At 46.5% G+C, this 24,153-nt stretch overlaps 2 protein-coding genes across 4 annotated transcripts in view; one reads left to right on the top strand and one right to left on the bottom strand.

The window, feature by feature from the left end:
* KCNS3 (potassium voltage-gated channel modifier subfamily S member 3) overlaps nt 1-18,681 on the bottom strand; it is a 38,634-nt gene extending 19,953 nt beyond the window's left edge. Inside the window, exon 1 of one of the 3 annotated variants that reach the window (XM_047746689.1) lies at nt 18,538-18,681. The gene's annotated coding sequence lies outside the window, so the exon portion shown is untranslated. Of the gene's footprint in view, nt 1-534; nt 633-17,764; nt 17,900-18,537 lie in introns of those variants that run through there. The other 2 variants (XM_047746688.1, XM_047746690.1) reach the window with 2 other exon arrangements.
* LOC125109753 (10 kDa heat shock protein, mitochondrial-like) lies at nt 8,796-16,807 on the top strand. The gene is made up of 3 exons (XM_047746913.1): nt 8,796-8,862; nt 8,951-9,266; nt 16,690-16,807. Exons 1-3 carry the CDS (start codon nt 8,796-8,798, stop codon nt 16,805-16,807), a joined length of 501 nt encoding a protein of 166 aa, XP_047602869.1.
* Nucleotides 18,682-24,153: the final 5,472 nt, after the last annotated feature.

Raw genomic sequence — 24,153 nt, 5'->3', positions numbered from 1 at the left:
GTACAACATATGGCATGATCTGATCTTTATAAAAGAGGTCTAACTTTACAAAGGGAAAAAATAATCTCTAAGAATATACACTACAGTGTTAAATGCATCTCTCCCTGGATGCTAGAATTCAGTGACTTTTGTTTTCTACTCTGTACCTCTCAATGCTGTGTGACTTTCTTTGCAAGTATGATGAAACACTTATGTAAATAGTCATTTCGGGATGCCTGGGGGGCTCAGTCCATTAAGCATCTGCCTTTGGCTCAGATCATGATCCCAGGGTCCTGGGATCAAGCCCCATGTTGGGCTCCCTACTCAGCAGGGAGTCTGCTTCTCCCTCTGCCTGATGTTCCCCTGCTTGTGCTCTCTCTCTCTCTCTCTCTCAAATAAATAAATAAAATCTTTTAAAAATAAATAAATAATAAATCAAAATAAAATAATAAGTAAATAGTCATTTCTTTTTGGAAAAAATAAAAGATCAAAAGCAGCCTTGGTCAGTACCTGGGGAGGGGAAGGGGGAACAGGCTAGACACTAAGTGAACATACAGATTTGGGTGAGGTAGGATCTTCCCCGATGGTCTCCTTTGGCATCTGTAGAATCATATGCTTCTGCTGCTCACGCACATCTGCTCTGTGGCGGGCACTGTCCCGGCAACTACAGAGAACAGAAGATAACGTGGCTCCTGCCCTCAGAGCTTATGGCTGGTTAGAAGTGGTTAGAGGAGGGGACAAAGGTAAATAAATAATTTCCGTATGAGCCAGAAGATGTCAGGTACCCTGAGGAGAGGTACCGAGGTGCCGTGGAAATTCACAGGAGGTAAGGGGTACCTCTGGGATCAGGAAGGAGGCACGACTCCAGGAACAGGTGGCATTTAAGCTGAGGCCTGAAGGTTGGGTCAGACACGGACAAGTAAAGAAGACAGTAAGAGTAAGAAGGTCGTTCTCCGAGGAGAGGAAGGAACCCACACAAAGCCACAGGGGCGAGAAAGCTTGTGGTATGCACAGAGACCAGAAAATAACTATTTTCTGGCTAATGGAGCCCTGTGACCTAGAGATATTCATGTAGAATATAAAGAATCCTACCTGTACTAGCCAACACCTCCGTGAGCCAGGGATAACCCGGGTGAGTGAGTGACAGATTTAGGAAAGGAGAACGGATTGCAGGTGGCCATACCGAGAATCTACTGAAACAAGACTGTAACTCAGGTCTCCTGAACTACTTAACCACAAAGAACCAATCAGGCAGACATTTTAAAAAAACCTCTCAGTGGGGTGCCTGGGTGGCTCAGTGGTTAAAGCCTCTGCTTTCAGCTCAGGTCATGATCCCAGGGTCTTGGGATCGAGTCCCACATCAGGTTCTCTGCTCAGCAGGGAGCCTGCTTCCCCCTCCCTCTCTCTCTGCCTGCCTCTCTGCCTGCTTGTGATCTCTGCCAAATAAATAAATAAAAAATCTTTAAAAAAACAAAACAAAACCTCTCAGAGTTATGGCCGTTTCCAGAACGTCTGAAAAATTAGAGGCTGGTTTTGGGTACAGCAATCCACCAGGCACTGCTGACCTAGGATGACAATGAATCCAGCAATGTCTGTGAAACGCAGACAGTGGCAAGGCCAGAAACGTAGGCAACATCTCAAGAATTTACCCCACTTCTCTCTTCACCTCCCCCGAACAGCACAGGAAAGCAGGGCTCGCTGGGTGTCATACGCAGACAATGAATCATGGAATACTACATCAAAAACTAATGATGTACTCTTCGGTGACTAACATAACATAACTGGGGAAAAAAAAGGAAAGGAAAGCAGGACTCAGTAGAGAGAATTCAGGAGGTCCTTGGATTCAGATGCAGGGGTAAAAATCTTAGTTTTTGCTAATCTCTAACTAAAATTCAGTTATTCCTCCAATTAAAAATGCAGGCAGTGGCCCAGGGCAGTAAATAGCAGGACCAGTGACTTCATCCCTTTAGAAATTCCAGGTAATTTCATATCATAGCACACTTGTTCCAGGTCTCAGAAAATAATCACAGAAGTTCATTATTTCCTTGAAATCACGATAGTTACAGACCTACTGCTAGATTATCCTTAAGGAGTTGATATAGAAGCACATACATCACTAAATCGTAAGTTGGTTTAAATATTTTGATAACACTGTATTTCCATACAGTTGGATTCCTTTATATTTTGTGGCTCTTGTTTTTTTGTTTTAATTTAAGGACCCTGTTCTGAAAAGTGGTCCATAGGCTCCCCCAGACTACCAAAGGAGTCCATGGCACAAAAAGGGTTAAGAGTCCATTAGCTAGGGTGACTGGGTGGCTTAGTAGTTAAGCAGCTGCCTTCAGCTCAGGTCATGATCCCAGGATCCTGGGATCCAGGCCCACATCAGGCTCCCTGCTCAGCAGGAAGCCTGTCTCTCCCTCTCCTGCTCCCCCTGCTTATGTTCTCTCTCTGTCTGTCTCTCTCTCTCTGCCAAATAAATAAATAAATATATCTTTAAAAAGAAAAGAAAAGAAAAGAATCCATTAGCTAGAGATCCTGTTAAAATGTAACTCATACCATGTCACTCATTCTTTTTCACTCTTCAATGTCTTCCATCTTCCTCAAAGCAAAACTCCCCTCCTCCCATGTTATTTGTCTGTTTTCATCTCCTTCCCCTCTTTCTTTCATTCCCAACCAGCATACTGGTGTCCCTGTTATTCCTTCATCATTCCTGCCTCAGGGCCTTTGCACTGGCTGATCCCTGTGCCTGGAATGCCCTATCCATAAGGGATTGCATGGCTTGCTTCCCCTCTCTCTTCAGGGCTGGACTCAAATGATATCTTCCAAATGAAGCTTTTCTTGGCTACCCTATCTAAAATACCCCTACTGAAACTCCCATCCCCCCACCCCCCCCACTCCCTGCTCTATTTTTTCTCCTAAGCATTTATCACTCCCTAAATATATACTTCAAGACATGTACTTTATTTTTTTATCATATTTATTATTTCCCCACTCAGACCTCAGCTCCACCATATCCGTATCCCAAGTGCCTACAACCTTGTTTGACACCCAGTAGGTTCTTAAAAGTTAGTTGTTGCATTAATTAGCTAGGTGACATTTATTATATAGCTTGGCTGCTGGCTGCTTCCATTCCAGGTTGAATTTTAAAGTCTCTCCCCGCCCACTATATTTCTGGGAAAAAAGAAAAATAACAGCAAATGTGCCTGTGAAACTGTGGTTATCCCAGTAGAAAGCTAGCTTATTTATCAGCTGCTGCTTTTTTTTTTTCCTTAATAAAGAGTTTTCACCAAAGACAAGACAGATAATAGAGCTACCCTATGACCCTGCAATTGCACTACTGGGTATTTACCCCAAAGATACAGATGTAGTGAAAATAAGGGCCACATGCACCCCAATGCTCATAGCAGCAATGGCCACAGTCGCCAAACTGTGGAAAGAGCCAAGATGCCCTTCAACAGACAAATGGATAAGGAATATGTGGTCCATATACACTATGGAGTATTATGCCTCCATCAGAAAGGATGAATCCCCAACTTTTGTAGCAACATGGACAGGACTGGAAGAGATTATGCTGAGTGAAATAAGTCAAGCAGAGAGAGTCAATTATCATATGGTTTCCCTTACTTGTGGAGCATAAGGAATAACACGGAGGACATGGGCAGATGGAGAAGAGAAGAGAGTTGGGGCAAATCGGAGGGGGAGACAAACCATGAGAGACTGTGGACCCTGAGAAACAAACTGAGGGTTTTGGAGGGGTGGGGAGTGGAGGGTTGGGTGAGCCTGCTAGTGAGTATTATGGAGGGCACATATTGCCTGGAGCACTGGGTGTGGTGCATAAACAATGAAACTTAGAATGCTGAAAAAATAAAGTTAAAAAAAAAGACAAGACAGACAAATTCTCTCTCTCTCTCTCTCTCTCTCTCTCTCACACAAAGTTATTAAATCAAATTATGTCATAAGACAAAAAGAAAAAAGCAAATGGAAAAATTGGTACGTGGCATCCAACCAGGAAAAGGCCCAGTCTTGGAGCTTGAAATAGAGGTGACGCTAGCATATGAGATCATCACATAGATCCCACCTGCCAAGGGATATAAGGAAACAGGCAGCGCACAACCCAGGGGTAAATGCGGGGAGTAAGTCACCACGTGGGCCCTGCTCCACTCGACCTGCTGCTGTTGAAAGGTACCGTCGCCCATTTGCAGGCACTGTTGTTCAAACCAGCAAGAATGCACCTGATGCTGGGGGGATCTGAACTCGGCAGGGCTGCCTTCACACACTTACAAGAAACCTCACTCCATTCTGGCCCCTGGAGCACCCTGTTTTTTTTTTTTTTTTAAAGATTTTATTTATTTATTTGACAGAGAGAGAGATCACAAGTAGACGGAGAGGCAGGCAGAGAGAGAGAGAGAGAGAGGGGGAAGCAGGCTTCTCGCTGAGCAGAGGGCCCGATGCGGGACTCGATCCCAGGACCCCGAGATCATGACCTGAGCCGAAGGCAGCGGCTTAACCCACTGAGCCACCCAGGCGCCCTGGAGCACCCTGTTTTAATAAGAACAACCAGACCTAAGACTGGATTCCTTGTAGTTACGAAATGTGAGTCGGGGACAAAGAAAGTACTATTTTGTATCTTGTACATCCTTATACGGATCCTATCAAGTCAGTCCCATAGTAAAAAGTAACAAAACAAATTCTCCCAGCCCCAACTGCTCTCTGCAGCACAGCCTCTTAAAATCACTTTTTAGACTTGCCCTTCCTTCTTTTGTTCAATTCTTGTCCTAACACCCCAATAAGCATTTTTGCTAAGGGCACCTCTAGATGACCAACCCAAAGCACTCTTCTCATCTGCACGTGACTTACCCGCCCAAGGCATTTGTCACTGCCCACCTCCCAGCCCCTGAGGGTCACTGATGTCACCTCTCTGACTACTTTCTCACTCTTGGTTTCCTGTGAAACTCTGCTTTGTCTTCCCAAACCTTAAATCTGGTGTGGGGGGGGGGGGGTTTCACAAAATAAAATACCTTTTGGGGGCCATGCAGGTGACTGAAATGAAAAAAGGGGACATCTGGCTACTGTGACAAGCTGGAGAGCACCAGCCCTGCCAAAAGGGGACTGATGGTCCTTATTTGTATGTATCAGGGGATCGGATCGCCCAACTTGTCAAGAACACCCACAAATCTTATTTTTATGTGAACTTTCCAATTTTCTAGATGTTGACAATTACTGGTTTTAATGTTTTGCTATTGTGAGCCAAATCACAAAAATCTGTATGCGGGACATAATCTGCAGGACTCCAATGCCTGTCACTGCACCCCTTGGGTTTCTCCTGCCCTTCTGCTCCTCGCCCTGGGAATTTCATTGCACTCAGAGGCTGGGTGTGTATCTCCAGCCCTGATGTCCCCTCTGCATTTCAGACTCTTACAACGGCCTACTGGACACGTCCACTTGAATGTCCCACTGGGACCTTAAAATAAATGTGTCCACATTTTCCTTTCATCCTCTATTCCCAAACATTTCTCAGATTCCTTTCCTTCCCTTATCCTCCCTGCCTGCTTTAATTCAGGTACTTGGTATTTTTCCATGGTTTATTACAAAACACCTTTAATTGTCTTCCCTGTCTTAGACCCATCTCCATCCCCTACCTTCAGACTCATTCCCCACCCCAAGTTCAAGCTACCTTCTAAAATGTGCAGTCTTCAGGTCCTCTGATAGCTGCCTTTGCCTTTCAGGATAAACTCTGGCCCCAGAGTGCTGGAGTCCGAGTCCCAGCTTCACCACCCCCTAGCTGTGAGCCCTTGGGCAATTACTTAAGTTCTCTGAGTTTGGGTTTTTTGTTTTTGTTTTTGTTTTTTTCATTTGTAAACCATGGATACTATCACATGCCACATTAGAGCAGTCATGAAGTTTAAAAGTGAGATTATAAAAATAAAGCTCTCTGTGCTTAGTATAAGTAAATGCTCAATTAAATGTTAGCTGACATGATTCCTCATCCACTAGCCTCACTTTCCACAACCAACTGAAACTCTAGAACTGTAAAAAATTACCTGAGATTCTCCCAAAGCATCTTTGACTTCTCACTCATTTGTCTGCTCCGAATGCCCTTAGAGACTCATATTCTTTATAGTAGTCTCCAGAACCAAGTCTTGACCCCAGGACTCTCTCTGCCCCAAACCCAGGCCCCCAACAACCACTGCCTGCCTCCGTTGCTTCCATCAAGTGTCTAACCTGCTGAATTGCAGTAGAACAATTTCCTGGAAGCCTCCACCACCACACTATGAGTCCCACAAAGGCAGGACCTATTTTTTTCTTAATCTTTATGTACTTAATGCTCAGCAGAAAAAAATGAATGACTAGAGGAACTTCTCTAATTGCAGATCAACCCAGAAAGGCAGGCACCCTCAAGATCCGGCTCTTCAGCGTGGGGTTCAGAACGGTTCGGCACACAGGGGAGGCAGCAAGAACATCCTGCCCACCTGTCTAGCCTCAACTTCCACCAGTCCACTCCAAACCCCTCTGCCTCAGCCCCATCCCCAGACCACAGTGCACTCTCCTTCCCAAACCTCCTTGAAGCTGTTCCTTCTGTTCGCTTCTTTTCCAGTTAATTTGGCTTCTGTCTTCAAGAAATCAGCTCAAAGATCACCTCTCTCAGGACACTTCCCTTTGATGTACCACACGTGAGCACACACACACACACACACACACACACAGGCACAGGCACAGACACACACAAAACTAATGCAAATAGGAACAAAAAAGTAAGCATGTCTCCTTGGAATTGAGCTTCCACTCAATTTCTTTTTTTGGGTAGGGGGGAGCAGGGAGGAGGGTCAGAGGAAGAGGGAGAGAGAGAATCTTAAGCAGACTCCACACCCAGCTTGAGCCCAATGCAGGGCTCCATCTCAAGACCCAGAGCTCGGGACTTGGCGCTCGGCCGACTGAGCCACCCAGGCACCCCTGTTCCCAGTTCCTTAACAACCTCACGGATACACAGTGATATCAGTGTCTGACACATGGCCGACAAGTAGGGGATTTGGGTGGAAGTATGGCTAAATAAATGATCTACTTAAGGGTAAAAAACAAGGATTTTCCCGCTCAAAATGGAGCTAAGAAGGCCACTTGGGAGCTGCCCTCACATACGGGCCTCCCCAGGGGCTCCAGGACACTGGGATGAAGATGCCTCACGAGCTATTGCTTCTTTCTACCCAATGGGAGCACCCAACACATTATGACCTTTCCAAAGAATTGAAGAAAAGCACTTACTGCTACTAGAAGTAAGAGTAATTTTGCCAAATCATAAATCTTCAGTATGTTGGCAAGGAACTCAAGAAACCTAGTGTCTACTGCTCTAGCAAGCTGCCCCAGTAGCTATTTCATGGGGTGAAAAAAAAAAGTTTCATTTAACATTTTAAAAGATGCAATGCAATAAATACGATCGTTCATACAGCACCTAATCCTTTATTTGGAAGGCAGGAGAAAAAGGTTTTATGCTTCACAATCATCCACATCCAGCTCCTAGAAGCCACCCTGGGAGGAATTTTTTTTTTTTTTTAACAATTTTCCCAGAACTATCTGCTGTGCCTAATTCTATACTTCATCAACATGAAAAAATATATATAAAATAATGAGATTCCCCCAAGACAATGCCAGCCAAAAAGCTTTCAATTTGACTTATTAGCATTAAATCTCTCACCTCTCTTTTTCCAATTCATTTCCTAAGTGCACCCTCCTCTTGGAGTTTCCAAGTTTTCCAAAGGAGGGAGAAGGGAGTGGGGTACAGCTGGAGGGAGAACAAGGAGATTCTCTGAAGACTGAGGAATCTTCCCAAGAGTGAAGTTCAAGATCAAGCCCCAGGAGAGAGCTTTGGGCACCACCTTGGGACAGACTCCATAATAAACAGGAATGCACGCTTGAAAAAAGCAAACTTTGTGTACCCTGGAGGAAAGCATGGCTTTCTTTACCTGATTCTCACGCTCAAAATTTTCCATGTCTTGCGTTTCCTACTCAAGTTAGTTTAGCAAGAGAAATTCTAAATAGTGACACACTAGACCAATCTGGTATCTTCTGAAAAAGTTAACAATAGAATGATACAAACAGAATTTTTTTGTTGCTTGTTTGTTACATAAACTCAGCGGGAAAAATATGGTATTTTTTTTTCCCAGAAGCCACATAGTTCTTTCATTTGAAATCACAGATAAAACAATACATTGAAATGCTGAAGTTCAAGTTCAGATAACATTTGATGAAAAGAGCTAAAACATAGATCATAACCAAAAATTAACATGGCTGCAGATTTATTTTACAGTTCTCAAAATGTGGTCAGGAGACCCCTGGGACTCCTAAGACCCTTTAAAGTGCCCAGAAGATCAAAACTGTTTTCCTAATCAATTAAGATATTTTCCTGTTTACTTTCCTTCTCTCACAAGTGTCCGGTGGAGTTTTCCAGGGAGCATATGATGTGTGAGATCATAGACTAAAGAAAGAGGCAAGTCTAAGAATCCCACTGCCTTCCATTAAACCAGACAATAAATACATTTCTAAAAATGTAAAACAATGCCACCCTTGCATTTTTTTTTTTTTTTGATAGACAGAGATCATAAGTAGGCAGAGAGGCAGGCAGAAAGAGAGAGGAGGAAGCAGGCTACCTGCTAATGCATTGTTTTTGTTTTAAAGATAGTTATTTTTCATAAAAATAGGCTATTTATGTTAACATGCAATGAGAATATCACTGTCACTTTAAATGAATTAATAATTAACATCTCAAAATGTAACTATTTTAAGATTTTATCTTTTTTTTTTTTTAAGCAATCTTTATACCCAATATGGTCAAGATTACGATTTACAACCCGGAGATCAAGAGTCATGTGCTCTGCCAACGGAACAAGGCAGGTACCCTTTAAATGTAACTATTTTAATTTCTAATATATACATATTGGTAGATGAGAGTATGTACTGCCCTGGCTGGAGTCACCGGCAGGACAGGCGTTTAGAAAGTTTCCTCCCCTCTTGGACCGAGTTTTAGTTGAAAGGAGTGCAGCCAAAACTGTAACAAAAGGACACATTATGCTTCCAGAAAAGCCTCAGGGAAAAGCATGGTATGTGACAATAGTAGCTGTTGGTTCGGGCTCTAAAGGAAAGTGTGGAGGGATTCAAACAGTTAGCATGAAAGTTGGGGATAAATTTCTTCTGCCAAAATATGGAGGCACCAAAGTAGTTCTAGATAACAAGGATTATTTCCTGTTTAGAGACCGTGACATTCTCAGAAAGCACATAGACCGAAACACATTATTATTGTAATGCTATCAAGTGAAGCTGCCATTTTGTAACTGAAGTTGTGAAATCTTGCGTCATGTAAATAATTTCTATGTCTCTCTTTTATAATAAACTGATGGTATCAAAAAAAAATATTGATAGATATAACCCCCATTAACAGGAGCTTTGCATGGGGGGGGGAAGTAGTTCTCAATAATTTTTAAGCATGGAAAGAATCTGAGACCAAAAAAAGGAATCTCAAATTCTTTTTTTTTTCAATTTTGTTATTGTGATAAAATACACGTGACATAAAATTGACCATCTTTGCCATTTTTAAGGCTACAGTTCAGTGGTATTGAATACATTCTTTGTACATAACTATCAGTACCATTTAACTGCCAAACTCCTTACCTCTTGTCAAACTGAAACTTTATATGCAATTGGTACTTCTCTGTGGTTGGTCTACGTCTATGCAATCAGCAAAGCAGCCCGCACCACCTCTGTACCCTGGAGGGTGTATGTCTGTGTGCGTGGCATGGGGATCCAGGCCCTGTTTCCAACAGAGACAACTCCATCTCCCTTCAACACCACACAATCCTGGAGTTCCACAAAGTTCCTTCTAGCTTCCCACTCCTATGACATACCTCTGCATTTGCACGTATTCTAAAACCTAACCCCAATATCTAATAATGCCTCAGTGGGATTTATTTCTGAGCTGCTGACACTGACTTACAAACAAAGGGTTGTAAAACAGGGCTTGCTTCTGTGCTTTTAAATGATGTGGCTGACAGGAGTGACTGGTTGAAAACAGCTGAAAGCAAACCCATTAGAGTTGAGGGCCACATTACAGAACTGCATCCTGTCCTCTTTGTTTCAAAGCGCCATTGAAAGGACACTAGATGAGAAGGCAAAATGCTCTCCAGTGCCTGCATTTTAAGTCTAGGGGGCGCTGGGAGAAAACTCAGTGTGTATCACTGCCAAGATGCACCACAGTGACATCTGCTTTCAAATTAGGTCAAGAAGTCTGAGGAAACTGCATAAAAGGTGAAGTTCTCAGGCATAGTATGAACGTCCATGAGATTCCCATTTTTGCATATCCAGACAGCCTACCCTATAGAATTGTGATTTAAGGAGATGATAAGAGATATCGATACCTTTTTACTCTTTGACAACAGTGATAGATAGAGGGGCACCTGGGTGGCCCAGTCGGTTGATTGTCTGACTCTTGATTTCAGCTCAGGTCATGATCTCAGGGTCCTGAGATAGAGCCCCATGCGGCTCCACACTCAGCGCGAAGTCTGCTGGATAGTCTCTCTCCCTCTCCTGAGAGACTCTTGTCTCTCCATTTAAGGCAATTCTCTCCCTCCTTCTGCTCATGCTTTCTCTTTCTCTCTAAAATTAATAAGTAAATCCTTTTTTTTTAAAAGAAGATTAGATAGATAGATAGACAGACAGAAGGACACTGCCATATAATGACACTTTTCATTTATACTTTTAGCCTGGAGGCGGAGAAGTTTCAACCCTGAAATAGTCTCAGAGCTAAATCATGGCCAGGTGATGTCTAATCACCAAGAGGAGGAGGGGAGAAGGAGGTCTGATGTCAGCAGCCTCATGAAGGAACCACACTTAGAAAACCGGGATCTTAGGGGCGCCTGGGTGGCTCAGTGGGTTAAGCCGCTGCCTTCGGCTCAGGTCATGATCCCAGGTCCTGGGTTCGAGCCCCACATCGGGCTCTCTGCTCAGCAGGGAGCCTGCTTCCTCCTCTCTCTCTGCCTGCCTCTCTGCTTACTTGTGATTTCTCTCTGTCAAATAAATAAATAAAATCTTAAAAAAAAAAAAAAGAAAACCGGGATCTTATAAAACCCACGGGAAAAGCCCTGCCCAGGAGGTCTGATTTACTGACCACAAAGACAAGAGTGCTGACCTAACTTTTTGCCAGAACCCAGGCTCCTCCTCTCAATCAAACCTACCAACCACAGTCTTTAGCTGCCAAGTTCTCTCATCCCTCTGGCCAATGAAATTCTTTGCCTTAAGTAAATGCTAGGAAATACTCTCGGATTCACCTTGGTGTGTATCAGACAGGGCTTAAGAAAGCCAGACCAGTCCATAAAAGAATGAAAGTTAAAAAAAAAAAAATGTGGACATATTCAAGCGTCACATTTTAGTCTACTGGCGTATTTTATCTCACCACAATAATTATTTGCCAAGATAGAAGTCCGCATTCCTGAAAGAAGTCTTCAGGAAATAGCAAATGTCTTAAATGATCTTTGGAGTAACTTTGAGTCCTATGGTCCTATCTACCTTCTCATTCCACACACCTGCAAGGAGATTCCTTTTCCTTTCTTTTGTTTTCCTTTTTTTTTTTTTTTTAAGATTTTATTCACTTTGGGGCACTTGGGTGGCTCAGTCCTTAAGGGTCTGAGGATCCTTAAGGGCCTTCGGCTCAGGTCATGATCCCAGCGTCCTGGGATCCCCTGCTCAGCGGAGAGCCTGCTTCTCCCTCTGCCTGCTGCTTCCCCTGCTTGTGTTCCTTCTTTCGCTATCTCTTTCTGTCATAAATAAATAAAATATTTTAAAAGAAGATTTTATTCATTTATTTGAGTGAGAAAGAGATAGTGACAGAGACAATGACAGAGGCCGTTATATTCTGCCAAACGTGGGTCCCCAGATGACAGACCAGAGGCACCTCTCTTACATCTTTTTATAACGTGTCTATGGATAAAGAGGAAGTCTCATGGGATGAGGAAGGGCAGGTAAGGAAGGACTCCACTGAGACGCAGAAAGTTGGCTTAGCCGCACCCAGGGCTCCCACCAGGCCTCACCCCAACATAGCTTCGCGGGGCTCCGCATCTCCACACCACCAGGCTTATCACTCCTGTCTCTCCATTTAAGGCAATTCGAAAGCAGCGTATTGGGAATCATCAAAGAGCAAATGCTTAGAATCTCACCACAAATGTTCCACATACCCACTCATAGCTCTCCTAGTTCAATTTATAAAAATGATCCAAATTAACACACGTGAATGATACTATGAAGAAAAATATTCATAGACAGATTACCTGTTTTTTTTTAAATCATACAATCAACAGGCTGTGAGGAAAACAAGAACAAAAACAAAAACAGAGAAGAACAAGAGATAAACTCAAATATCCCCAGCAGTTAGAGACAAAACCAGAGCCAAGATTCCAATGTCTTCTGTTCTAGAAGCTCTAGCGCCGTATGACTCCAAGCACAGAGACGTGGACGTGTTGACTGGACTCAGCTCCCTGACCTCGGGCCTGTGTGGGTTCCACACACACGGGCAGATCCCCACACCCTCTCTGATCCCTTTCAGAGCCGAGCTGTACAAGTGTGGCCTCTACTTCCTCAGCTCCCATTGGTTTCCACTCTGTCCGATGTGGTCCCAACTCTCTAATCCTCCAGTTAAGAAGGCTCCCAACTGCCATGCCTGAGCCTCTCCAATCTGTTCTTCCCTGTCTTCATGGGCCATCCTGCAGAAATGTAAATTGGCTCCTGATACTCCCCACCCCCTACAAATCCATGAGCTCCTTCCCACAGCCCCCAAAATAAACTCTAAGATCCCTAAGCTGGTGTAAAGGGTACAGCATGATCTGTCCTTGCCCTCCTCCTCAGCCCCCTCCCAGCCCCCCACCCCAGCTCTCCAGAAGTTCCTCCAAGTCTCTGTGCACGTCCTTGCCTTCAAACCCTCACACTCCTTCCACGTCCTAAGGTCCTCCTTCTCCCACTTTTCACTGGATAAACATCTGTGCATCCCTCAGAATGGAAAGTCCCTTTCTCAAAAAGGTCTTCCTGGGTCCCCCATCCAACCTAGTGCCCTCCCCAGCCTTGTTCTTCTCCCCCCAGGAAGTTCTTTGAAGCACCTGGCCTTACTTAAATGTTTGCACATCTTTGTTTAATGTCTGTCTCCCCAGTAGCTGCCCACTCCCTTCGTGCCTGTTTCCTTTACCGCAGAATACCCAGCACCTAACAGTCTGTAATGCCAGGTAAGTACTCCAATCCTTACAGAATGAATCCTTGTAAATGTATTTGTAATGTAAATGTAAAGAAGATATAGTGTATTTTTGTAAATGGAAAGAGGGTTGTATTTGTAACTGTAAAGAGGGTATATATGACTGCATAAGTTAATCATTAAGTCAACATTGATAAGCATCTGCTGGAGGCTCAGATGAGCTCAGTTGATCTGCTCTGGCTGATGAGCAGGAGGCTTTCATTCGTGGGGGACCTCAGCAAGCACACTGAAGCCAGCTGCTGTCAACATTAACTGCTTATCTGTAACATTACTAGCTAAAAGCAAATGTTGGGCCATTATCATTCAACACTTGTCAATTAAAGATCATTTTAAAGGGTATCTACTCCAAGCAAACCGTGGGGCAAGCCTCTGCAGGGTTCCAAAGAGAGCAAGACCCTCTTGCCCACAAAGAAATGATAAAAGAGAAAGAAAAATGATAAAGGAAGGCAGGGATGGAAATTTTTCTAAATCAGGTTCTATATTTGATTGCCCCTTCTCGACATTTTTACAGAATTCATCATAATTGGGGTTTCTCTCCACGTCTCACATACCAGGCTCCTGAATGCAAAAGTAAGACAACAGCAGTAAAGATTTTCTCCTCCTCCCCTGCTCCTCCTGACTAGCCAAGAGCAGTGACCAAAAGCCAGCTTCGGAATGAAGTTCAAACACTGCCTCCTCCCAGGACCTTCCACATCTACCACGTTACTTGTGAGGATGACAAATGATGGCTTTGGAGTCGGAAGACCCCTGGCTCTGGCCAAGTCCAAGAGGCTCACTTTGCCTTGCTTACCTCATCTGCAATAGGGGCTTGCAAACCCCCACCCCTCCCCAGGCATATCACAGTCCGTTACTAAACTGAAATGAGGTAACCCTGTGAGAGTTTCTGCAAACTGTAGGCTCTACAAATACGACAGTTTGTGACTGTTATCAGGATGCAAATATTTAGCGTCTTGTGTTCACCTGTCTAGTGCCTGTTAATCTCGAGTGTCCAGGTCCACTGTGCGCTCAGGCTCAGAGAACACACGTTCTTACGGTCTGCCTGCCCTTGGTGTCTCAGTACTGGGCACATCACACCCACACAACAAATTCTTGCAGGCTAGTTACTTGTTGGCATTTTTGATGAATTTGACTCAGTACAAACTGATCTCCCACTCTTCTGGATTCCTCATTGATAATAAGCACTTTCTCCGGAGACAGCCATGTTTACCTAGCCCGTGATCTTTATGGTCTGTCTTCCTTTTTCCCAATTACATTGGAAAGAAGACATTTTTGGCAAAAGCAAAAAGAACACTTCTCCAGTGCCATTTTCAAGGTTCCTTCTAAGGATGAGATGGAGACCAAAAAGCCACTTGGTAATGGCAAGCCACCTCTACCGCTCACTATTCAACAAACCCCGCCTGAGTTCTACAAAGCATAGGTTAGTGTTGGGTCTGTCCAGATAACCAAGGAGGACAGAATCCCACAGTAGCTGTGTAGCTGGACTGCCAGGGATAGAGTCCTGGCTCCATATAGTCCTAATTGTGTGATTTTGCATAAGTCATCCAGTTGTTCTCTTTTTTTCTCATCTAAAATAGGCTGATGATTGCTACACTTATCCTGGCGAGCACTGTGTAATGTACGGTATTGTCGAATCACCGTATATTGTATATCCGGGAACTAATATAATATTGTATGTCAAGAATACCTCAGTAAAAATAACTAAATAAATTTTTAAGGTAAAATAGGGTGGGAATAGACCCCACACCTCCAAAGGTCATCATCAGGATGAAATGAGTCAAGACATCCAGAGCTTTTAGCACAGTGCCTAGTATAGGGTAAGAACACATAGGACATCCAGATTCTTGTCACTGAACAGACTACGACTCAGAGAAGAAAAGTGACTTAGGTCAAGGATCCATGAAGAGACTGAAGTCAGGGCTGGAACCCAGGTCCTTGTGGGTATGTCACACAAGGGGCACTCCGGATAATCCGCCTTCCTGAAACCTGATAAGCCAGGCCAGTAATGATACCCACCTTCCGCACTGCCTCCAGCTACCCTGCTAGTGGCCCTTGCCTGCCAGTGGGACCCCAAAGCCCAGCCCCACCCTTTTGGTCTCCCATGGGACTTAGAATGTACCTAGAGGGGTTCCATCTACTGCTGGCTCCCCTAGAAACACTGTGATGAAGAAGGAAAGCCTCATTTACTCATGGGGTGGTTCTGAACATTAAATGAGATAATGTCTGGAAAAGTGCCCAGCAGAGTGGCTGGCATATGGTATTCAGCCAATAAATGATCTCTATTAAAAAAAAAAAAAAAAAAAAAAAGGAGGAGGAGGAGGAAAACCCTGTAGTGCCTGTCTGCTCTCTCAAAGCTGCGCACATTCCAACCCCAAATGCCAGACACAGGGTAGATTGAGATCTTGCTTGGGTAGAACAAAAGGACACAGAGTCCACAAAGGATTGACATGAAGGGCGAAATTCACTTAAGACAGAGGAAGTGTCTGGAGTCCCCACTGTTCCCCATCTTTCTTAAAAATAAGAATGACAATGACAATAATAATAAGGAAGAAGGAAAAATACTTAGCTGGTGCTTTGCTGGCAAGCCCAAGCATCCGAGCATCGGATTTTTAATATTGTAATATGTCTCAACAAAGCAAAGACTGCTTGCACACACACACACCCATTTGCTTTTATACACTTGACCCGTAAAAGCTTAGCTTTGCTGCATTGATGAATGGGCTTATTCAGGCTGATTTTCCAGGCAAAAAATGGCTCAGACACAAAAGTGAATTAAAACAGATTCCACAGATCTTCTTAGAATTTTCACAACGTGCTTTGGATTCAGAGTTTGTAAGCACCTCACCTTCTCCTCCCTACCCCAATATTGACAATCCCTAGTAGTGAAAAGACAGATTTAATGTTAGAACACAAGGAAGGAATCTGGTGGAAAAAAGGAGAAAGAAGGGCCGGACTGGACGGAGTAGAAACTTCATTTTGTACTGTGTATCCCCAGGACAGAGCCCGGGGCCTAGCCCGGGAAAGCCGGCCGTAAACGCAAACTGATTCAATCAACGGCCCCACGGACTCTACAACCCAAGTGAGGAGTGAAACCGAAATGTTACACCAAGTTCAAGCACACTATCAAAGCCACCCTCCTTCAGCCTGAACTGTGTGGGGGCAGGTGCTCAGGAAAAATGCTGGCTTCCTGTTTACCTAGGCAGGTATTTGCAAGTAGTCTAAAAGGGGGGGAGGGGACAATGTATACAGTACTAAGCAAATGGTTATGCAAATCACTTAAACAAATACATGGAAGATGGAGGGGAAGGTTTCTGATCCGGTTTTCCTCACCTGCCCCGCTCTTCAGAGGGAAAGACGAAGTAAAAAAAAAAAAAAAAAAAAAAAAAAAAAAAAAATCCAAGAGCTGGACGATTGGCAAGTCCGCTCTCTATGCCCAGGCACGACCCCGCTTCACCCGCTCACGCTCAGACATCGAACCAGAGCCCCGTAGTTATTCCCGCGGCTGGAGGGGAATCTTTGCCGCCCACCACCGCCGCTGCGGGCTGCCGGAGTTAGACCACCGGCTCCGTCTCCCGAGCCGAGATGCGGGTGACACACCAAGGACGCCAAAGGTGCTCCTTTCCCAAAAGAGACGGGGACAGACAGCGGGGAAGGAGGGGTTGGGGGGAGCCGGAGCCCTGCAATGCGAAAGGAGCTCAGCCCGGCGGGCCGCGGCCCCCGCGGCAAGGTCTGGCTCGCTCACCAAACCATTCACCTCGGGTGGTCCGGCAGCCGCCCCCTCAGAGGGCGCGGGAAAGGGACGTTCCCGAACCCCCCCACCCCCGATGCAAAGGCGGGGAGCCGGCGGGCGGCCCTGCAAGCCCCAAGCCGCTCGCAGCCGGAGCGCGCCGCCGTTCCGTGGGCGCAGCGCGGCACCAGCTCCCGGGCCGGGGGTGCGATCTGCCCTGCGACGGTCGCGGGGCGCCCGGCCCGCTGCAGGGCAAAGGGGAGGGGAGGAATGACGGGGAAGAAGGCGGAGCAGGCGGCCGGGGAAGCACTTACATTCGCCAGGAAAGCGCCTCCTCTCGAGGAAGAGAAGGAAAGGCTTCCCGGCTAAGGAAACGCCCCAGGGATGCCCTCCGAGAAGTGCCGCCTCTCCCCGGCTCCCCGACTCTCCCGCCTCCAGTGAGTCCTCCACCCCGCGACTACCCACCCCACGCCCAACAGCGGATCCTAGCGACCCCGGATGCGGCCTTCCGAGGGGCTCGGCCACCGCGCCGCCGGCCGCAGCTCGCGCAACAGGCGGATCTTGAGGACTCCAGCGACGGCGGGCTCCGGGAACCAGAGGATGAGGGGGCGCCGCGAGGCAGGCGCGAGGCAGAATGCCAAGTCCCCAGCGGCCCTAGACCTGCGCGGCCGTGCACTCGTGACTCGAGCCACGGGGCTGCAGGGGCAGCAAAAGGTGGCCAAAGTTGCGGGGTCGCACGGAGAAGTCGCCGGAGTGCGCGCGGAGGAGGGGACACGAGCAGGTACCTGCAGGAGTCCCGGTGCCTCGGGCTCGCTCCGCTTGGCGACGCCGCCGGCCCGCGCTGCAGGAATCAGGCCTCACCGCGCGGCCCGGCGCCCGCCGCGGCGGCGGCGAGGAGAGCCGGGTGGCCCGCCTGGGTCGGTCCGTCGGTCCCGCCGGGTCGGAGCGCGGCTCCTGGGAGCCGCGGATAGGGCGGGGCGGGGCGGGGCGGGGCGGGGCCGCCTGCTCGGCCACCGCCCCATTGGTCCCGCTTCGCCCGCCGCCTAGCTTCTGGCCCCCGCCGGCGCTCCGCGGGCGGAGGGCCAGGCTCTCCCCCGAGGTCTGCCGCAGGTTACCGGGCTCGGGCCGTGCGACCCACGGACGCACGGAAGGACAGGCTGGCTCTCTGGCGGGGCGCGTGCCCCCGCCGAGACCCGAGTGCAGAGTCACCCCCGGGGCCGCGTGCCCTGTCCCGCCCGGCGGGAGCAGGAGCGCGCCCGCTGCCTCCCACCTGCGCGCCCTTCGGGCTGGAGCCCGCGATTCGGCGGGAGGCAAGACTGTCTCTTCCGCTGCACCCCGCGGCACCGGCAACAGCCTCCCGAAAGTCGCGGCCCCAAGTGACACTCTGCAAATTTGCCAGGATTCTCCTAGGAAGTATCGAGGTCCCAACTTGTTTTAAAACAAAGTGCGAAGGAAGAAACAGCTGACCCGGTCCAGCCTGTTTACCACTAGCCCCGCTGCCCGAAGACTCGGGCACTGCGCAGAGCAAGACTGTTTCTTGCTCTGTTCCTCGACTTACCTAGCAAGTCGCATGCACTGAGCGAAACGGGGACGAGCCGGTTCTCCTTCCTGAAGGATGGAAGAGGAGGTCAGAGGGAGATGCCATCAGCCCGAGGTTGAGGAACGAACGGGGCCTCAGCGAGGACGGCCTGCGGTCCGGAAGGCATGGTCGGCCCCTCTGCAGTGAGCAAGAACTCAGTGAACCGCCGGGAGGAGAAATGGGACGCTCGGGGACCCACCCCCGCGCTCCCCCTCCCGCCCCCAAACTGCAGATTTTTAAGTTGTGCAGACTTGCAATAATTCCTCCGAGCCAGCTGCTCCAAGCTATAGGAGCCCGGCGTTCCCGCCCCCACATCACGCAATGGGACAACTGCCCCCAAGCCAGCTCCTGCTGACCACTGGCCTCAGACAAGCACCTAGCGAGACCACACAGAGTTAAGTTCCAGACCCTGAGCCGGCATTAAGGAGGGGGCAGGGGCGAAGAGATGCATGGAAAAGGTGAAAGACACTTTTTCTGACCTCATCCAAGTACCCTGGGGGTGTCTGGAGTTTCTCATTGTTTTTGTTTGATCAAAACCCACAGTAGGAATCAGAGAAAGGGGAGCAATGTTCAGGGTATCTTGTAGGCTAAGGGCGTGAAACCTGCACCTTACAGAGAGTTTTGGCTGGAGGAAAAAGTAGTAGCAAGCAGGAATGGCAGAGGAGAGGCATAAGCCCAACTCAGTGTTCCCTCAGACACCAGCACTTTCATTCTGCTCATGGAAGGCAAGGTGGGGAGGCAGGTGGCTAGGGAACAGATGTTTGGGGGGCCCTGTCCCTAATTCCATTGTTCTTTGGCTCCCCCAAGCCTGTCCTGAGGAGAAGCCAAAGCTTTTGTCTACACTGCTGTTTGCAAGCCTCTGAAGAAGGTAATTTGCATATACAATCAGCATCTTTAGCCTAAGATCTAAGATTATTCTAAAAATATGCTTATATTTTGTCAACACCTGAGAAAAATGCTTCCGAATCTCTCCCAGCAGTCAGCTATTTAATCATTTTAAATCACTAAGTTATCTGAAAAGTACAGCATTGTTTACTTGAGAATAAGAGATGTTCAGAATCTCCATGCGCTGCAGAGCATATCTGCAGTGCAGAAAAGCCAGGGAACCAGGGCCTTCTCACAGGTCTGAACGGCACCTGCGAACTGGAGGGAGGCACCTACGGTGGAGGTCAGAAAGGACCTCCATGCAGCATCTGTGAAAGCTAGGACAGAATGGACAGGCCTCCACTGTGCGCATATGGGACAGGGTATAGAAGGGACACAGACTTAAGAAACAGACTAGGCTTTTCATCATGCTGGACTCAGGGGAAGCCCTGTGAGCGAGTCACTTAGTGGTTCAACATTTCTTCTTCGGTAAGAAAAGTTCCTCCCTTAGAGGGCAATCATATGAAGCAAATGGAATTAATACACAGGAAAGCGTTGTATGGGTCATAAAGTGCATGTCTGTTTCCCCAAAAGTTCATCCCTGACAGTTTACCAAGGTTGAGCCAGGCAAAGTAAATGGATTCACACACACACACACACACACACACACGGCCATGTTCTCACCCCCTGTGCCTAGGGCCTCTTCCTTTGAACTCAGTCTTCATTGCCGCAATGCCTACTCTGGTCGATTTAACTGCCTCCTTCCTACCCCATCAGAATGTCTTTATGCCACATGATATGGCCTGTACCCTTTTCATTAACTGTGTACATAGAAAAGCATCTGTGCAAGCCAGGCATTAACCTATAAGGGGTTGATCGTCAGCTGACAGTAGTACTTACCCCTCCATGGTTTGCAGAAGACTCCTAGAGTCAGTGGAGACATGCCAAGCAAATGTGTGCCCAGGAAAGCCTATCTTCCAGGCTTCCATATTCTCCTTGCTCTGGATACTCCTTTGGTAAGTTCTTCCTCTCTTACCTACTTACCCACATTCTCTTACCCACTTACCCATTTATCCACATTCTTCTGCTCTTCTCCCCTCCCAAACCTGTCCCTGACCCTAAACCCAGCTGTGTGTCTTTGCTGGAGGAAAGGGAGGTATTAATTTGTTTTTTAAATGGAAAAAGGTCTTCGTGTGAAAATGAAGGTGTTCTCATCTCTGACAGGAAGATGGTGAGTGAGGGAGTATTAGTAATGGTGGCTAACATTTGTTCCTCTTACTGGCTTCTCATTAAACAGCCGTCTGAATGTCACACCAGCCAATGGGAGCCCTTGAAACATTTGCAGTTCCTGAAGTGCCAGACTTTTTCATGTCTCCCTGCACTCACAGTGGTCTCCCTCTGCTTGGACCATCCTTCCAAACCAGAAGCCTTTCTTTGCTCAACCAACTCTCTTTCCCTTAGGACACCATTCTCTTCTTAATCATTATCCTCTGGAAAGCCCCCTCCCCTGTCCAGGGTTCTGAACCTCTCTCTCATTCTCCCTCATGCCTTTTGCTTCTTACGTAGCACCTACAGACTGGATTTTCACTGTTTATCTTCAAAAAGGCAGTGAGCTCCTTGAAGGCTGAATTTCTAGGACCTTCAATAGGGTCTGCATGTTTGTGAAGTGATTTACCATAGCCTCCATCATAGGGCTGCTCGGCTCTGTGTGCTCCCAATGGGAACTGAAATATTTTATTTCTTCCATCAGATAAAGAGAAAACATCTGAACCATCACGTCAGTCTCTGCTTGGATGCCAGGCAGGTCAAGACCGAATCTGGTTGATTAGCTAGAATTCTTTTATTCCAGATTATTGCTACAATGATCTCTGTTCTTTCACAAAATTATGTGTATGTTTCCTTTAAATGCCCTGTTATATTATTTTTATATTCAAAGTACCTTGGGGATGTCTGGGTGGCTCATTTGGATGAACTTAGGACTCTTGATTTCAGCTCAGGTCATGATCTCAGGGTCATGAGATTGAGCCCCTGGTTGGGCTCTGTGCTCATTGCAGAGTCTTGAGATTCTCTCTCCCCCTCTCCCTTTGCCCCTCCCCCATGATGCACAGGTGTGCACGCTCTGGCTCTTAAATAAACAAACAAACAAACAAACAAACAAATAAAATATTTTAAAAACATAAAGCAAAAATAAAGAAAGTGCCTTAAATATTTGTGGTCTTCAAGTCCAAAGACTTGAATTCTCATATGTCTCTGCCTCTGATCAGCTCAGTGATCTCTCCTCTCCGACTTTCTATTTGGGTTTGGACAAGATGATCCCCAAGGTGTTTGCCAGTTCTAAAAGCCTTACAGCTACCCAGATAAAAGGACATCATTTATAAATTATTCAATTAAAAAAAAAAGCCTGTGTAACAGAATATGTCTTAGGTCTCCAGGCACAAAAGAATCCTCTCCTCAGGTCTTGGAGATGTCCTCTGAGGACTCTTGAGCATTTCCCAAGATGAATTCCATAGAACACCTGTGTCATAGTCAAGAAGACTTTGGGCAAGCACATACTACGTTCCATGTCTCAGTATTCATAATAATCTACTTCAGCGTAGTAAGGGCTGTGTCTGAGAGGTCAGGCCATGAAAATACTCCAAGGGATGGACTCCCAGAGGGCTCAAAATCTGGCTGAAGCTTACCTCTTTACTCATATTTCCAGCTCTTCCCACTTTTCTCCCTGCCTCATTCATTCCACACACCCTCCCCCACACTGACACACACCATCCCCTCTTACCTTCCACCCTGACACTTTGACCCATCTTTCCACTGTGTTTATTGTGTGCTTTCTGAACCTTGGCCCTGCCTGCACCCTGTTTCTACAAGGCCCCCTTCCCTACCTGGCAAATGCCAGCTCCACCTGCAATATCATTATCACCCATTCTTTGAAGCTTTCAGAAATCATATTTAGTTATTCCTTCTACTGGGCTCCATCATACTTCGTACAGACCTCTAGTTACAGTTATGCTCTTACAATATGGTCACCTGTGTAGACTGAGTCTTCTTTATTAAACTGTGGTGTCCTTGAGGGCAGGCACTATGTGATATTATTCATCTCAGTATCTTCAGAGCCTGGTGCATTACAGATGCTCAGTGACTACTCTAAGAATAAAAAAAAAATAGATGATGGAAGAATGGCTGGATGGATAGATGGATGGATGGACGGATGGATAGGTAGTTGGGTGGGTAGGTGGATGGATAGATAGATGAACTAAGGTCTTCAGACTTCAGGGAGAGTACAGGAAAACAAACTCAGAGGGACCAAATACTGGATGGGCCAACCTCATGGTTTTTCTCCTCTTGGGGAGTTCTGCACCTATTTTAATAATCCTGCATACCGGGGCACCTGGGTGGCTCAGTGGGTTAAGCCTCTGCCTTCAGATCAGGTCACGATCTCAGGGTCCTGGGATCGAGCCCCGCATCGGGCTCTCTGCTCAGCAGGGAACTTGCTTCCTCGAACTCTCTCTCTCTGCCTGCCTCTCTAACTACTTGTGATCTCTCTCTCTGTCAAATAAATACAATCTTAAAAAAAAAATAAATAATCCTGCATACCTGTGATAGAACATAGGTTCTAGCCTTTATTTCCAACTAGAAGAGTGGAAAGTTTCTCCATAGTAGAGACAGCCAGGCATAACCCCATGATCTTTTCTCTTCTGTTTCTTCAGTAAAAATATCCCCAATGGTTACCTGGATCATAAGGTGACCAACTCTTCCTGGTTTTCCTAGGATTGTCTTACTTGCAAAAAAAAAAAAAAAAAAAAAAAAACTAGAAGTCCAGTATCTCTGGAACCTCCTCGATCCAGACAAACCAGGACTCTGATCATCCTACTCGATACACTGAGCCCCAGGATAAAGCCTACATGTCCAAGCCTCCCATGTCACTAGGGGAGATCAGATGACTGAGTTCTTTTATGGATGGCCATGGGAGTGGCTTATTCAGTCTCAGTGACAGAAGGAATGTTCTATTAAAATTTCTTTGGAAAAAAATCACAACTTCTTACTACAGTGATAAAGAGGAGATTCTCCCATATCAAGACACAACAGTGAGAAGCAACCAAAAGATCTTTCTGGAAGAGCAAGATAGAAAGTTAGTGCCCTCCTGTCTGCTGGGAGACCACTCTCTCCAATGCACCCCAGTCTTCCTCTTCCTCTTTAAATGCAGCTGCAAATACCCATGAGAGTTGGGTAGCTGCACTGACTTCATGTTTCTTGCCTTTTTCTTTTTTTTTCCTCTTGGTTGCAGAGGATTAAATCACTCACCATCCTTGGGTATGGCATATTGGCAGCAGCAGCACACACAAAACCTCTCTCCTGTTTCCGTTTGTTTATTCCTTTATTCCCCATTCCACACTTGCATTGCCAGCCCACCCTCCATAGGCAGCCATTCTAATGTGCTTATTGATAACCTTCTGTTTCCACATGTCCTTGTAGAAGGTTGTTTTGAGTGCATGCATTTCTAATTTATGCAAATGGAAATGTGTTCTTTATCTTAATCTTCTGGAGTGTTTCACTCCACACTGTGGTGGTTTTGACCTCCATCCCTGTTTGTTGCTCTGAGTGCATCTGATCTGCTCCTTTTTTTTTCTTTTTTTAATTGTGAACACCATCCCCTCCTCAATGATGGGTGTCCAGAATGCCCTACATTCTGAACCACCACCACCACAGCACTGAACCGGACATCCTTGCATGTGC

The sequence above is a fragment of the Lutra lutra genome, chromosome 9 (assembly GCF_902655055.1).
Source record: "Lutra lutra chromosome 9, mLutLut1.2, whole genome shotgun sequence".
NCBI classification, from domain to species: Eukaryota; Metazoa; Chordata; class Mammalia; order Carnivora; family Mustelidae; genus Lutra; species Lutra lutra.
The sequence above is the reverse complement of the archived record's forward strand: the minus strand, read 5'-3'. Positions and strand labels throughout refer to the sequence as shown.